This window comes from Citrus clementina, unplaced genomic scaffold (genome assembly GCF_000493195.1).
Source record: "Citrus clementina cultivar Clemenules unplaced genomic scaffold, Citrus_clementina_v1.0 scaffold_7, whole genome shotgun sequence".
Taxonomy (NCBI): domain Eukaryota; kingdom Viridiplantae; phylum Streptophyta; class Magnoliopsida; order Sapindales; family Rutaceae; genus Citrus; species Citrus x clementina.
In genome coordinates this window covers 4575285-4592767 of record NW_006262075.1, presented here as the reverse complement: position 1 = coordinate 4592767, position 17483 = coordinate 4575285, and the positions used below count along the sequence as shown (strand labels likewise).

The window sequence follows — 17483 nt, the reverse complement described above, 5'->3', positions numbered from 1 at the left end:
TTGACTTAAAAGCTAAGGAATGAGTTTGGCATAGCTTAAATAAATGTCTCACTACACAAACTCATAAAGAGGGGATATCAATAGACCCAAAAAGATAAAGATCAAGCATCTAAATCTACCCAAAATCATGTTCCATGACAAATTGCCAAATCACCTTGTTAATGGTTGACATAAATTTACTTGCCATTTTTATTAGCTATATTTCTGAATAAGTAGACTAAGATAAAAATATAATTAATAGATTTGTACCTTGACTATTCTTCTTCTTCTTCCTTTTCTTGGGCTAATAAGATCCAATTGCAAAGTCATTAGGAAACATTGTCATGTATGATAGTTTATTGCAATCGGTAACAACTTTGATGCATGAGAGAGAAGTTAAGGTTAATACTTAAGAAGAATAATGTCGCACTCACTAATTATTTTATAAAAATCTGTGTGACATTAATATAGCTATCTTAAAATAAAACTGCAAAAAATAATATGAACTATTTGGAATTTAGATAAAATCAATATTATTATATCATTTTAGTTTATACAAAATAAATAATTTGGGGTTCTAACATAATATATACACATACACATATATAAGAGTGATGACAAATCACATTCTCATATAAAGTTCAGGTTTAATTCTAATGATAAAAAAGGGCCTTCCGAAGACTTATATTTTAGGTTCAAACTTCAATGAGTGCGTAAGTTAATAAAATAAAGAAGAAAAATCACTAAACTTTATTTTACCCATGATAATCTTCAATTTACCCTAAAAAAATTATTAAATTAATTGTTGACTGACATTGACTTAGAAAATACGATAATGCACTTGCATTACTAATAGAAATCATCATTTTATCATTTAAAATAAAAAATCTTAATAATAATTGAATAAACGAAAATTCCAGGCGCGTTTTAGAAGGTTTTGATGTGATTTTTTAAAAAATAAAAATTATTTGGCAAGGTAAATGATGTTTTTGATGTGATTTTTTAAAAAATAAAAATTATTTGGCAAGGTAAATGATGTTTTTGATGTGATTTTTTAAAAATAAAAATTATTGGCAAGGTAAATGATGTTTTTTAAGTGATTTTTTTACAAATAAAATTATTTGGCAAGGTAAATGATGCTTTTGATGTGATTTTTTTTTAAATAAAAAACTATTTGGCACTTTGTAATGAAAACCATATATGAAAATAAAAACACCAAAAACGAGTTTGGTTATTTTAAAAAAAATGTGAAAAATAATTAAAAATGTGTTTAGTTGTTTATTTGAAGATATAGAAACTGTGAAAGTGTGTTTAGTAGAAATTTGTTAAAAATAATTTATTTCAATTTATTTATACATTTTTCTTTTTATTATTATAATTTTAATCAAAATAAAATCAAATTTCATCTACAATGATATATTTTTGTAAACCTTCTCATAATTTATTAAGTTCTAAAAAATAAAAACAAAATGAAAATAATAACAATAATAAAAGTACATTAATTAGCATTTAACAAAATAAAAGTTCATACTACAATTATATCATCACCGACAACTAACCTAACTCTACCAATTAAGAATTCAACAATGAATAATAAATAGTACTTGAATAATAATAATAATGCAACCATGCGAAGAAAAGCCATCAGAAGAAGTAAAAAAAAAAATCAATAGCATTAAAAAAAATTAATATGCTTCCTATATATTAGAGTTAAGCTATTGAAACCCATAATCGATCCATTTTTTTTTCTTTTTGCTATCAGTCACTTCCATCTAATAAAAATAAAATTACAAAATTTTTAGAATAGTTTATTTTTCTTTTCTTATTTGTTATCGACTAAGAAATTTTATATCTAATATTATTTTTAAATTATAATTTAAAATATGTGTAATTTAACTTAGTGGTTGACATTTAGAAATCTATAACTATAGACATTTTTAATTTATACATAGGATAACAACAAAATTATGACCGAAAAGAAAATAATATAATGCTACTTTAAGTTTAAAAAAAGTTAGAAAAATAGGAGAGCCTATTTTCAAAATAAAGAGTGTATTTAAAAAAAAAAGATACTTTTAGAGAGTTTTATGAGCGATTGGAGGGGCGATTATAGTACAACTCTCATAATTATACGATAATATTATAATTTTTTGATACGACGTCACATGGATGACAAATGCGCCCCACCAGGAAATTCAAATTTTGAAACGACCTCGTGAAAATCGGATAGACGGACGGTTAAAATTCGAATGCGATTTTAAAAATTCGTCGATAACAGCTGTGTCTAACTAACCACAGTTAACAAACCGCAGTTAAATACCCCCACCATCCTTCTCCATATAATAACTCGGAGATAAACACTAGAAACCACCACAGCCATTTGAATCGAAAGAGATCGGCGTCTTAATAAACGCCATCTTCATTTCTCTGAATTTTCCGTAAACATCTCTCCGATTTAGTTCACTTTTAACAAAATGAGAGAGTGCATTAGCGTTCACATTGGTCAAGCCGGTATCCAGGTTGGTAATGCGTGCTGGGAACTTTACTGCCTCGAGCATGGCATTCAGGTAATCTATTTCTTGAACTCGATGGAAATTTCTTTGAAATGTAGTATGCTTTTTGACATTTCGTTAGATCTAGGGTTTGTCTGCGATTTGCAGTGTATATTGCTAATTTATTTGGATTTTTAATTTTAATATTGATGCATTCGGATCCAGATCTTGTGTGCTGATGCAAGAATCTTAGTCCATTTTATCAATATTCTCAGTCACACATGATAGATATCTTTAATCTCTTTACTTCTCGCATTTAGTCAGATCTAGGGGGCTATCTGCGGTTTACAATGTATTTTGGAAGTCGATGCGGAGGTTAATATCTTTTAATCTGGATATCTATACATTTGACTCCAGATCCTATCTATACTTTGTTTTTTATGTGTATTATTTGCATTTGACTCCAGATCTCAGTTGTTTTGTTGTTACCATTGTTGTGTATTTGATGCGAGATAGTTTCCCATTTAAGAATGGCTCGTTTTTTTCGTTCTAGATTACGTGAAAGTGTTTGCAGAAAATATTAGATGATTGTTTTATTTTTGTAAAAAATTCTAAATAACTAAGATTTGTTTTTCTTCTGGATTTCTGTTTTATCAAATTTCTAAGATCTATTGTATCATGTGCAGCCTGATGGCCAGATGCCAAGTGATAAGACAGTTGGCGGAGGTGATGATGCTTTCAACACTTTCTTCAGTGAGACTGGTGCTGGAAAGCATGTCCCCCGTGCAGTTTTTGTAGATCTAGAACCCACTGTCATCGATGAAGTTAGGACTGGGACATACCGTCAGCTTTTCCACCCCGAACAGCTCATTAGCGGCAAGGAAGATGCTGCTAACAACTTTGCTCGCGGCCACTATACTAGTAATTATTTGCACCTAGTCCTTAAGACTTTGCTTTTTTAATCTCATTTGATATTAATGGTGCATCGTTCTTTTGTTTCAGTTGGGAAGGAGATAGTGGATCTGTGCTTGGATCGAATCCGAAAGCTCGCTGATAACTGCACTGGTCTGCAAGGGTTCTTGGTATTCAATGCCGTGGGTGGTGGTACCGGTTCAGGTCTTGGCTCTCTTCTGCTGGAGCGTCTATCTGTAGACTATGGCAAGAAGTCCAAGCTTGGATTTACCGTCTATCCTTCTCCTCAGGTTTCAACCTCTGTTGTTGAGCCTTACAACAGTGTGCTTTCCACCCACTCTCTTCTGGAGCATACTGATGTTGCTGTTCTCCTTGATAATGAGGCCATCTATGACATCTGCAGGCGCTCCCTTGACATTGAGCGCCCCACCTATACCAACCTTAACCGCTTGGTTTCGCAGGTACCTTCTGTTATTCTATTCTAATTAGAAACTAATTTAGTGCTGCCTAAAGTTTCTTGTTTCCCAAACTTATTGTGTTTCCTGTGTGTTGTGCAGGTGATATCATCATTGACTGCATCATTGAGGTTTGATGGTGCCTTAAATGTGGATGTGACTGAATTCCAGACAAATCTGGTCCCATATCCTAGGATCCACTTCATGCTTTCATCTTATGCTCCTGTAATCTCAGCCGAGAAGGCCTATCATGAGCAGCTATCTGTTGCAGAGATCACCAACAGCGCATTTGAGCCTTCATCTATGATGGCCAAGTGTGATCCTCGCCATGGCAAGTACATGGCTTGCTGCCTTATGTACAGAGGTGATGTAGTTCCCAAGGATGTGAATGCTGCTGTTGCAACCATCAAGACCAAGCGTACCATTCAATTTGTTGACTGGTGCCCAACTGGATTCAAGTGTGGTATCAATTACCAGCCTCCAACTGTTGTTCCAGGTGGTGATCTCGCGAAGGTTCAAAGGGCTGTGTGCATGATCTCGAACTCAACCAGTGTTGCTGAGGTGTTTTCTCGCATTGACCACAAATTTGATCTGATGTATGCTAAGAGGGCATTTGTCCACTGGTATGTTGGTGAGGGGATGGAGGAAGGTGAGTTCTCTGAAGCCCGTGAGGATCTTGCTGCTTTGGAGAAGGATTATGAGGAGGTTGGTGCTGAGTCTGGTGAGGGTGAAGACGGAGATGAGGGAGAGGAGTACTGAGATGATCTGTGTTCTTTTCATTGCTTATGTGTTGTAGTGGTTGGATTCTAGTCGCACTGGTTCATATTCTGCTGCTTTTACTTTTCTGGGTGAAAAAGCTATGTTGCTGTATGTTGTTTCCATTGTATCCATCTTTATTATATCAACGTGGCCTGTTGGAGAACTATCGTTTTTCAGCTATGGTTGGTTATGCATGTGTTTATCTTGAAAATATGATTTCATTATGTTATGGTATGATCTATATGTAGTAGTAAAAATTTGTGAATATCTGTTGTGCCAGTAGATCTGTAAGCTTCAGGAATTGTGTACTGTACAAAGGATTCCTAATAATAGTGGAATATTGAATTCAGTATGAAAAACGCTGTCGCTTGTAACTAACTGCAGAAAAAATAATGAAAATAAATATTGGCTGAAAATGACAAATGCCACGGGCCACCATGTCTTTAGAAGCCATGGCAGAAGCTTAGATCAACACCGGATCCCAATCTTCGACTGTTCCATTTCTTTAAAAGAGGGAAGGAAAAGGAGAACATAAAGAATCATCGGCGCTCAAAGCAATATTATTAGTTAGCGTTTACGTTATGGATTGGAGTAAGAATCTTAAAGAGTGGGAATCTTAGGATTGAGAGTGTGGAGTGGGAGTGAGAATATGTTGTTTACTTACATTGGAATGGGAGAAATGGATTGGAGCGAGAATCTTGAGAAGTAGGAATCTTAGGATTAGGAGTGTGGAGTGGGAGTGAGAGTAAGTTGTTTACTTACATTGGAATGGAAGAATAGAATTAAAACCAGAATCCAATTTATGTGTTTATATTGTCTTAGATTAGGAGTAAATAATTTTAAATTACAATTTTACCCTTATTTAAAGAATTATAATTTGTAATTAAAAAATTAATAAAAAATATATTTAAAAAATAAAATAAAAATTTTATTATATTTGTAAATTAATAATAATTATTAATATTCTTAATTATGTAAATCATAATTTTTAATTAATTTTAATTTAAATTATGTGAATAAAAATTATTAATAATAGCAACACAAATGAAACATTATTATTGATATTATAGTACAAAATTAATATTTTCTTAGAATAAAATATTTATTATTGTTAATTAAATAATTAATATTTATTAAAATTAATGTTTAATATTATTATTTTTAATGAATTTAATTTATAAAATAATATAATATTATTATTTAAATAAATATAATATTTATTTATTTATTTTTATTTTATTAAATTTAATAAAATAAATATGTTTATAATTATTATTTTTAATAAATATGATATTATTTATTTTATTAAATATTACTTATTTATTTTAATTATGAGGGTAAAAAGGGAAGAGGGGAGAGTGGAAATCCCACTCCCCACTCCAAAATTACGTGAGACACACGGAGTGGGAATTCCACTACCCCCTTAAAAATGGTAAATAAACACTGGAATGGAAGGAATCCACACTTCACACTCCCATTCTAAAAAATAAACACAACATTAGTTTATTCAAGTTCTAAGTGCAACAGCCACAAAGTATCTCAGCACAGGCCAGCCACCACACGAAGGAAAGACTTGAATTATTAGCTTTTTGATTACGATTTCAGTAAGTTAAAGAAACTTTTGTCATTTTTCTCAATCCATTCACTTCTTGTATGGGTTTGTGGAAATTTTTAGATTGTGATTCATCGAGCAGAAAAAAAAAAAAAGAAAAAAAAAATCTATATAATTTTTGGGGATATTATTATTTTCCTACCAAAGGTATTCTGACACATCATGTCAGTACCATGGTTTGGTAAAACTATCAATTTACCACCAAACGTTTAAACTGTTAGCATTTTCCCACCATTCCGTTAAAACTCAGTTAATATGTAACAGAAAATTCATTAAAGGTCAATTTTACCCCTGGAGCGTAAAAGACTATGTAATTAACCTTTTATGAATTTTGTAATTAAATCATCATTTGTTGTTCTTCCTTCTTAAAGGACAAAAATTACCCTTTATGAATTTTGTAAAATTGACCTTGTGGTATTAGGTACTTCATAAATTGATTTAATTTATTTAATTTTTAAAGGACAAATTTATTTATTAAATTGACGAGCTAAAGACAATTTATTCTACTACTAAAACTCAATTTATGAAAGGGCAAAAAAAAAAAAAAAAAAGAATGTGCAAAAGAAGCAATTTAATCTTTGAAATGATGATAATAATTTTACACAAAAAATTAAATAAATAAATTTGCCTTTTAAAAATTAAATAAATTAAATCAATTTATGAATTACCTAATACCACAAGGGCAATTTTACAAAATTCATAAAGGGTAATTTTTGTCCTTTAAGAAGGAAGAACAATAAATAATGATTTAATTACAAAATTCATAAAAGGTTAATTATATGGTCTTTTATGCTCTAGGGGTAAAATTGACCTTTTAGGAATTTTCCGTTACATATTAACTGAGTTTTTAACGGAATGGTGGAAAAATACTAACAGTTTAAATGTTTGGGTGGAAAATTGATAATTTTACCCAAACCGGGGGACTGACATGATGTGTCAGAATACCTTTGGTGAGAAAATGATAATATCCCTAATTTTTGAGTGTTGTTTCACAATTCAATGTTTTTTTTTCAATTTTGGCAGGATTGGGTGTTTGTAAATTTGTTTCTCCTTCATGGTTTGCATCTTCAACTTCACATAAGTGGAAGAAAAATTATAGGGAAAGGTTTTGACGAAATTCAAGAAAGATTTTTATTTTTATTATTTTCTGCAACTGGAAAACCTGTTCCTTAAGTGGCGGCAGGAACCTAGAAAGGAGTGGGATAGTCAATTCGTTTGCAGCCCACAAACTTTTTGTTCTTGGTCTAGAAAATAAACAAGTACTTATAAAAAGGATATTTTATTAGACAAGAGAAAATGAGGAAAAAAAAAAGAAAAGAAAAAAAGGAGAATTATTTTTTATCAATAAATGAGGATAAGTATAAGTAGTTCCTTAAAAGTTGAGTAAAAAAAAATCAGTTTGGCACCGAATCTCAATTGTTTTTATGTTACCTTGAATCATGGTTTAGATTAGATATCAACGGTTTTATTTATTATATGAGTGGTAGTTGTCACCTTATTCACTACTTTTTTTAAAAAAAAAATTTTAAATAACTGTTAAAATAAGGTAATGGGCAATGGCCAATGGCCAATGGCTGTGGTAACGTAGTTTTTTTTTTTTTTTTAACACCGGTATAAAAATTATTATAAAAAAAATTTACTAATATTTACAATAAAAAATTTATTTCACCCGACATGGCAACATTAGTGGGGAAGATCACTAACCCATAATGGCCAGGAGCCCATTGGCTGGCAAATGGCTGCTATGGGACTTGATTGATGCGCCATTGATTGGTTGCTTGCCATCAAAATGGAGAAGTTCAGTGGGCTTTGCTTTAAAGAGGCCTCAAACGCGACTATTCTGAAATGGAGTTGGGCATAGTGCCTGTAACCTGTGAGCCCAGCCTCCTACCTCTACTCGGAATCCACAATTACTGTGCCTCTGATGTCTTCGTGTTTCATTGGAGCTTCGGCTGCCGACATATGCCGTACGGTTGGCACACGTGCAGGTACGTAATTAGAGGACGCATTGGGACTTTGAATTTTTCTGTCGGGTAGTAAACAAAAAGGGTGTTTGACCAGACAAAGAACCATTTAAAGGAGCGGTCTTCGACGCACCAAACGTACATCTCTATAGTCCAGCGCGCTCCCTCAGTCAGTAAGCCTCAGCCCCTTCTTACCACTCATAACATCCAATAAATTTTAGTCGTCTGGCAGCATTTTCCTCTCGTTGAAAAACAATGAAGGAAAATGAAAATTAACAGGAGGTTGTGTAGAGTCGGTGCATTTTCCACTGGGCTCGGGGCAAGGACAAAGTTAATTTGACATGTTGCTACGGCTAGTAGTAGGTAACTGTAAGATTGCTGCTAGCTTTATTAGTAACTTGTCGCTTTGCTTGTTTCAAAAAAACCTGTGACTTTGCCAGTTTCCCAAAAATATTAACCTACTGGAAATTTGTGCACCTGGAACTGTGGCCAGGAAATGGGACGTAAAAATGCTATGCCATTTTTGAACACCTGTTCGACTTCGAGAGCAACAGAAAATTAATGCTCACTTGAGTCTTGACCACTTTATTGCTATCTTCCATATTCCCATTTACTATTATTTTGTGAAATAGTTGGTTTTGGTGTACAACAAGTCTGCTACAAAAACAAGGAGAAGAATGAGAGGAGAAAAAAAAAAGCTGTAAAGTCCCTTCGTATTCTTTCTTTTTTTTTTTTTTTTGAGAGACCCTTCGTATTCTTAATTGCTTTGACATTCTCTCTTTCTTTCTTCCTTAGACAATTTAACATTTGAGCAAGCTGCAACAGAAACTGAAGGGTTTTGAGCAAAAATCAATCAGGGTTCAATGCCATGGAAAAGAAGAAGAGGGAGCAGAAGATTGCTTGCTCCACTAATCAAGAAACTGAAACGAATGACCTCTTGGTATGATCCTTTCTCTTTCTTTCTTCCTTTTCTTGAGAGGATATTTTTTTTTTAATTTGTTGCTTTTTATTTTCATTTATTGATTTGTTATAAGAGGCTCGTCAATCGCTTTCTAATGCTCTAGAAGGCCTCTGTGGCTGCTTTTTTATTTTTAACTTCTGTTTTTCACTGCATCCTGTACATTTTTAACGAGTTTAAGTGGGCTGACAGGAAATAGAACTAATGTTGTCGCCTGTGCTAGGGTCTATGAATCTTGTTTTTTTGGTACGGCCATTTGCATGGTGTGGGCTTTTTAGATGGTTTATCTAATAATGGTTCTTGCATAAATGGGAAACAGAAACACAGACGATATCTATGTTTCTCTTATTTTTTATTTAATGGATGTAGGCTAATTTGGTTTGAGAAAACAATGATGGGTTCATAGGATCATTATTTAAGATGTTATAGAGTTTGAAATGACCTCCATATTTTATTGATATGATCTTTCTTTCACTCTAACCGACGGGGGCTGAATATCTGCATATAGTATGCATAAGCGACACCAATTTATGTCACTGTTGCCAGTTTCTACTGTTTAAGAGTTGAATCTGATTGTGAACAGAGCAATGCAGAGCAAAATACACCCAATGTGGCTCTTGATGGAAAAAATGACAAAACTGATAGTCGTTCACATGAAAAAGCAAATTCCATGAATCTGCAGTATCCACCAGTTCATCAATGGCCGTACACACCTCAACAGGTGGAATCACCCTCCCTCATAGTTCCTAACCGATGCCAACAATTATCACATTTACAACCAAATCCTGTACGCAATCAGGTCCAGCAGGGCCACCCACCTCTGCATTTAGCCCAATCAACTGTGCCATTTTGGCTGCCTCCGCGGACTGGCTACCAAGTTTCTGGAGTAAACATGCCTGCTACTTTCCAGACATTTACTCCCCTGGGAACAATCAATGGTAGTTGGCAAGCCCCTGCCATGACAGGAGTAAATTCATCGAGCAACCAACCCCAGGTTCCCAATCTTTGTTATCCTGTTGGTTACCCATATACAGGCTTTCCAGGTAGTGGCACAATTCTGGTCATTTGTAATCTATACATTTCAGTACTTCTTTTGAGTAATTTTTGACATATCCAATTTTGTGTGATACTTTCCTTTTGGTGCACAAGGAGAAAACTCATTCATGATTTGAATGTGAATTAATGTCCAAAGATATGATGAAAACTATAACTAATCACATAATGTTTTTTAATTTGAATCCACCTTAGCATTTTGATATGTGCTGAATGCACGTAATTCGAGTCACACCTGAAGATGGAGCTTTTCCTGTTGACAGGTCCTAATTGGGATTCCTCATCTTGGTGTGTGCAAGGTCAACAACCACAGCTCCCCTGCACATACACTAGCCCAGGAGGATATGGCTATGTCTCTCCAATGTCTCCACCAATGCCTAGTTGCCTGCCATCTGCCGGACAGTCCTTTCAAAGAGGAATTATCAGACCAATGGCAAAACTCTCTCAGAAGCATCAACAACTTTGGGAAGCTCAAGTATGTGTTCTTATCTTCAACTGTTATTTTATTATTAGTGTGAGCTTATTGGCCCATGCTTACTAGTATAAAAATTTGCATTAATTTGGCATTGATGCAGTCAGCGGAGAATGTGCAGCTTTGGACTATTATTGGTCAGTTGCAATCAGAACTAGCTGATTACAAGAGTCGCCTAAATAAACTTGAAGCTGAAATTTCATCTCAGAAACCAGCAGTGGAAGAGCCTGTTGTTCAAGTTAATGGGACTCCTTTAACCGGACAACCAGCAAAGAGAGGCAGACCGAGGAAATCAGCTGTTTTGGTTGATGTATTACCCACTCCTAATGAGTCTTGTCTTCAAGCTCGAGGCAGAAAGCCTGCTGCAACATGTAAGGTTCAATCATCTGAAGCTAGAACACTTACTTTTGAGAAGGTCATCCTCAACAGAGTCGAAGATAAAGAAAAAGCTTGTCATTCCCTTGCCATTACACAACCGCCAGAAAATGATGAAAAGATCTCGAATATAATCACCAAGAATTGTGGTAATTTGGAAGTCATCGGAAACGATATGATGAAGTCTACATTAAACAATCAAGTTCATCAGGAAAATCCCAGAATCCAAATTCTCGACAATGCTGATGACTCAAAAACCACATTTTCAATTATTTCCGAGCAAGATAAATCAACCAACGGTGAAGGGTCTTTGGTTACACATACAGGAACTACAGCTAATGGGAGTTTCCAGAACTGGTCGTCTGACATCACTCCTGAAAGCTGCGGAAGAAATGTGTTCAATATGATTTCTCAAGGTTTCTATGAAAATGGCAGTGTTATCAGACAAGGCGAAAAGCATATTGCTGGATGGAGTTTCGTCCACGAGGATAATGCTTCAGAGCAGATTGAAGATGCTGTTGTTGGATCAGTTGAGGATGACAATGACAAGGAAATGGTAGATGATGCCACCTCAGGTGGTGAGGATGAAATTGCTCCAGAAAAAGTTGAGTGCGCATATCCGTGGATGGTGCGATAGTATCTGACTTGAATGCCAACAAGTATTGGTGGCATAGCACTGAGTGATAACTGGTAATAGCATTAGAATCCTTGCCTATCATTTTGCATTCAGATTTATCTTGGATGAGATTATATGTAGTGATGATGATGTATGATTCTGCGTATTTGGATTCCCCTCTATATGTACCTATAAAGAGAGGTTAGTCCAAAATTTTGCAGAGATGCAGGATTAACATCGGGTGTTAATTTTTGAAGATACAAGGCCTGTCAACTTGAAGTTTATATGTCCAAATATATGTCCCATACTGAGTGTACAGCATAACTGGACAAGCGAATCAGATACAAGAATAATACATACTACATCAGATAAATTTAAAGCAGAAAGAGTTATTGATCGTATAGCCAATGCACGCACGAAAACAATTCGACAAAAAATGTGAGAAACGTAGAGAAGACAATCTCGAATAACATTTTTGAAGTAGGATTCAATGATGCGTTTATATTTTATCATCTGCAATGACCCAATTAAACTTTTTTGAAAAAATGAGGGGAATTGGATGAGCAATTTAGTGCTAGACTGGACCCAAAAGTTTTAACTATGAAGCGTGTGCCTCCTCCGAATGCTTTAACATTAATCCAAAACTGAAACTATTAGTTAAAGACTCAACAATCAATATTAATCGAATTCGAGTCTAATGGCCCTCAAATCTAATTTTAAAGTCATGTGAATTCATTAGAAACCAATAAATTAGTTATTTCCTCTGTCATCATGTTTCAAGCTCATCAAAACCCTTCTGCTTTAATAAAGATTATTAACTTTGATTATTATTTTTTTTTCGTCTTTTGCTATTACTAAATCAAGCCTAATAAGCATGAAAATCTAGTTTTAAAGCCATGTGGATTCATGAGAGATCAAGATGGAGTGAACTACCAACCAATTACAAGACCATTAAGTTTCAAGTATTCTTATATGTTTTACTATTTTACTTCTACAATGGTAAAACACATCTTAATTGATAAAAATTCATAAGGTACAGAATTGTTAAATTATATACATACATACATACATATATATATATTGATTAGTTTGACAAACAACACTGAGATTTTGATCATTTTCAAACTTAAAGATCATATAAGCTTTCTTTAGATAAGTCCTGACATTAGTATTAAGTCAAATCTAATAAATAGAAGAGCATGACAAGTTGTTTCTTTTCATTTTCCAGCTTTCATGCATTGAAGTTCTGGGCATGCATTAAAGTTAAGTTTTACTTAGGTAGCATAGAAAAAGATGGGAAAATGCCATCTATGGTAACAAGATTTGGCAGAGTAATTATACAATAAAGCTTAAACTGTATTTGGAGTCTCAACTTCCTGTCTCCACTAAATGAACGCTGTCACCTTGGGAAATTATTGTACCACATTAGAATTTAGAGCAACATGACTGGCAGAGCAACAAAATGGAACTTTTCCTCGAGTCTTTGCAGCTCGATATAACAATGTCCTATGGCAGAAATTACTATATTTCCCGTCGAGATATGTTACCTTATATGGATTCATTAGAATTACGTACACCTAGCTATATTATGATGATATTTGTAAATAACGTGCAATATTACGTACGTTGGCTAGAAATTAATGTTGAGATCTTATTATCGAATTGTTTAACATATTTATGTTTTATTTTACCATGTCATAAAATTTATTCGAGATATTTTTAAATATTTTTTTTATTAACCACTCACAAATCAAATTTGAAAGAGATAAGGAAAAATAATAATTTGAACTTTGCACGCTACTATCTTTTTTTTTTTTTAGTTTGAACCACGAGGTGATCCTGAGTGGACTCTAATTATGGGAGGTATTTTTAAGTCTGTACTACAATTCAGACTAATTTCCGCTCGCACCGGGTCGGTCCGTAAGGAGTAAAGTGCTAGCCAAGGTGGTGATTCCATACCAAAGTGAAGCTTAAATCCCTAATCTCTCTTAAGAGATGTGAGTGCCGAACCACTCACACCAACCAACTTTGATTCTACTATCTTTTGAATAATAAAAAAATAAATGTTATGAAAATTGAATGGTGAATTTATTTTCACCGACCCCGATTTGATTTGCATAAAAGAATAGGCCAGGAATGTACCACGTCCTGATGGCCATATAATCAAAAGTTTGTTGCTAAATATTGACGCCGGTCACGTTGTTCGGATGAAAATAGAAAATATTGCTACCAACTCAATTTGTTTTAAATCAAACGGTATGCCGAAAGTAAACTGAGAAATAAATAATTAGGTTGTTACGGACCAAAGTGGGTCCACTCGCGGGGGTAGTGTCAGTCATATTCTAAAAGATTAATAAAGACCGCAATTCATGACAAATGGCGTCCCCCAAAAATTGATTTGTACCTGAAAAGTCCAACAATCTAGAAGCCTGTGGATTATGACTCACACCGTCACGAAGGTATGGAATGGGGGGGGGTGCTATTATTAACTAGAAAGCGCGTCACGTTATACATAAACAATTTACGATACCTTAAAATATGATACGCACATTTGATTCGATGATAAACAGAAATTGCACGTACGTCGTAACGACACTTGATTCGATAATTTGATGTACATGTGAAGCTGTGATAGAAAGTTCGTATCTCACTAACTGTGCAAGTTTAACGAGCAGGAGGGGCAAAGTCCGTTTGTCACGTTATTATGTACCGTACTTCAAACGTAAAAATTTTATTAATAATTTTTAATTGATTGTAATTATATATATTTAATTATTTTAATTTGAAATTTTTAATTGATTTATAATCATTATATAATTTCATGTGGTTATAGGTTGTTATGCCATATTCCATAATTAAAAAATATCGTTTTTACATTTGAATTACTTTTTATTTTCTTTTTTTATATAATTATTTTTGTTTAGAGTTGTATTTATAGGCTACGGTTCTTCGTGTCTCCCCTTATTTGATGCACTTTTTTTCTACTTATATAAATTTTTATACTCACTTTAAAGTAATTTTTTTTTGTTTAACCTCGGATAGTCTTTGATCCACTACTGGTGGTGCAAGTATGAGCGCATGACTTCTATTACGCCTGACTAAGTGAGGTGGGTAGAACTCAAAGTGATGTTATAACTGTCTTTTCTTAGTTCAGAACGAAAAAATCCTACTATGTGAGGCCTCGCTAATTGATAGGGAGGACCCATATTCTTTACCAGTTGTATAGTCAATTCTTGGAGGGAGGTCTCATATTATTTACCAGTTGTATAGTCAATTATTCGAGAAGTTCTGCAAGATATAAGAGGTAGTACAATCAACTAATGTACGGATAATGTGTGTATTTGACTTTTATATAACCACCAATTGTAAAATGATTCTTCAAAGTAAATGTACGCATACCATAACATTATTTACTTCTCACGTAGTTGGCATGGTACCTCAGAGGTATTGTAGAATTTCTTTAAGTCTTGGCACCCTTTCAAGGTCTTTGGTGTCCAGTCACTAGAAGAGGAGCATTGAGCGAAACGAATTTGGTAATTGATGAATTATATGAAAATTATGTGTTTGACATGGCGAAGTTTATTGCTTAAATTTGTAAAAATGAGTGTTTATTGATCCTTTTATCTTAAATTTTTATCATTCCTTTTGAAGGTATATTTTACCTTATAATAAAAAATAATATTCTATCTTTTGATTGGATTAATTGACACATTATCCCACTTAGTTCTAGAGTAAAAGGTTCGAATTTCTTTAGTGGTTACGAGAGTTTATTATTGTATCAAGCTAGTTCATCATTGTAATTGGGCTTTAATTATATCGGACGGGAAAAAAAGCTGTACTTTAGCATCTAAATTGAGTCTAAAATACTCTCCGTGTAGTTAGGATACTTACGTAATTAGCTTAAAAATACTCGTGTCAAGAATCCAGCGATAAAATCTAAAAAATACAAAAATGATACATGCACAATTTAATTTGTCTTCTTTTAAGTTAGAAATCCCATCCCAGCCTGCCCCTCCACGAGACTCCGACTTAGTCAAAGACCGACTCTCCCTCTCCATTAGTGTCTCAACCTCATACGGATCTCAACAGATTGCGATCAATATGCCATTATCCCTCTTTTCTCTTCTTCATATGCTTAACTCCACTCCTTCTTCAGTTTAATTATATCCAGGCGCCAGGCAATTGAACGTAATAACAGTAAAAATAATAAAATGGCCGCAACAACAACGACAGAGACAATGATTAGTAGAGCAAAGCCACCTAGGACAACCAAACTAGTCTGCTTCTCCTACGCGGCGTACGCCAAGAATCTTATAGACCATTTAAAATCTCTCAACATCCCCATTCTCCCAGGCCTAAACGACGCCGAATTCTCCGATATCGAATCCACCTTCAACTTCACGTTCCCTCCGGACCTCCGCTCCATCCTCCGAGAAGGTCTCCCCGCGGGCCCCGCCTTCCCCAACTGGCTATCCTCCTCTCATCAGCAGCTCCGCATTCTCGTCAACCTTCCTGTCTTGTCTTTGTCGAAGAACGTATCCCTCAACAACTTTTGGTCTGTTTCCTGGGGTCAAAGGCCTCAAAACAATAATGATGCACTGTCTCTGATCAAGAAGTTATTAGACAAGGCTCCGCTTCTCGTCCCTATCTACAGAAACTGTTATGTTCCGTCCACGCCGAATATGGCGGGGAATCCCGTCTTTTATATTGATACTGAAGAGGTTAGGGTTTTGAGTTTTGATCTCGCTGGTTTTTTCAAACAAGTCGATGAGTTTGTGAAAGCTGGCGGTGGTGGTGGCGTTCTTGACATGCCTGCTTGGGCGGCCAAAGAGCCGCGGACGATTGAGTTCTGGACGGACGTGGCGGAGAGAGGGAGGCGAGTGCTGGCGCGTGGTGGCTCGCGGGGGAGGTGGTGGAGGGCGGGTTGTGAGAATACTCGTGTGGGGTTGGAGTGCTGCATGGACGAGGTCTTTTGGAGATTGAGGGATGGAGGGTGGAGAGAAGAGGAGGTCAGAGAGATGATGATGGTGGTGGACGGCCATGATGATCCGACTAGTGAGGTCCAATTGGTGGGAGACTCCACAGGGAGAGGGAGCGTTGAACGGCACGTGAGGTTATTGTCTCTAGTGTTGTTGCGTGCGGGATGGAGCAAGGAGGATGTCGTGTACTCGCTTAATCTACAAGACCATGGGAGTTTCAATGGTCTTGATTCTAAAGAAGGGAAGTCCAATAAGCCTCAACATCCAAGAAAATGTTCTAAAGAAGGGGATGATGATCATCAAAAGAGCAGCGTTAAGCAATTGAGGCACGTGCATGCTCTTCCTCTTGCAGTATTAAGGTAGGCTATTCATTTTACTTTGGTTCATTTTTTAAAATGTAGATTATTCTTTTTACGTCAATAAAGGATAATGACTTCATTTGTAAATCTAGTTTTATTAATTCTTGGTCATACGTACACTCCTGAATTATTCGTTTGTTGCTAAGAAATGGTTCAGCTTTTAAACAGAGGACCGTGTGATGTAAGTACACGATAGCGTTTGACCTAATATGGAAGCATAAAATTGCCAGATGTTGGTGTTGGAGAATAGTGGGGTAACAACTAATATCATGAGTTCATGACGTTGAATTGGTTGCCATATAAATTTGACTCAAACCAGAATAGACATTTATGTGAAAAGAAATTTTAGAATATATTTGAGATAATATAATTAATTAATGTTTATATATGATATGTGTAATTAAATTTAATATAATCATCATTTATATTGTAATATTTCAAAATAAATGTACTAAAATAAATGCATGTATGTCGTAACATCATGACTGACATAATATC

The 17483-nt window shown here is 34.7% G+C and overlaps 3 protein-coding genes across 5 annotated transcripts; all 3 read left to right on the top strand.

The window, feature by feature from the left end:
- The first annotated feature begins 2306 nt into the window (after positions 1 to 2306).
- LOC18037885 (tubulin alpha-1 chain) lies at positions 2307 to 4826 on the top strand. The gene is made up of 4 exons (XM_006426110.2): positions 2307 to 2546; positions 3158 to 3392; positions 3474 to 3844; positions 3941 to 4826. The coding sequence occupies exons 1-4, from the start codon at positions 2454 to 2456 to the stop codon at positions 4595 to 4597; spliced, it is 1356 nt and encodes a 451-aa protein (XP_006426173.1). The 5' UTR covers positions 2307 to 2453; the 3' UTR covers positions 4598 to 4826.
- A 3522-nt stretch (positions 4827 to 8348) lies between these two features.
- On the top strand, positions 8349 to 11992 carry LOC18037884. Of its 3 annotated transcripts, XR_002904552.1 has the most exons (6): positions 8349 to 8873; positions 8969 to 9113; positions 9715 to 10174; positions 10448 to 10659; positions 10760 to 11721; positions 11845 to 11991. XR_002904552.1 is itself a non-coding variant. In XM_024180035.1 (5 exons), exons 2-5 carry the CDS (start codon positions 9042 to 9044, stop codon positions 11666 to 11668), a joined length of 1635 nt encoding a protein of 544 aa, XP_024035803.1. In that variant the 5' UTR covers positions 8349 to 8873; positions 8969 to 9041; the 3' UTR covers positions 11669 to 11992. The 3 variants fall into 3 exon arrangements, 2 of the variants coding, with proteins under 2 accessions (XP_024035803.1, XP_024035802.1); XM_024180035.1 differs by having other exon boundaries at positions 10778 to 11992; XM_024180034.1 differs by having other exon boundaries at positions 10760 to 11992.
- A 3612-nt stretch (positions 11993 to 15604) lies between these two features.
- On the top strand, positions 15605 to 17222 carry LOC18037873. Its single transcript, XM_006426107.2, has one exon. It carries the CDS (start codon positions 15859 to 15861, stop codon positions 16987 to 16989), a length of 1131 nt encoding a protein of 376 aa, XP_006426170.1. The 5' UTR covers positions 15605 to 15858; the 3' UTR covers positions 16990 to 17222.
- Positions 17223 to 17483: the final 261 nt, after the last annotated feature.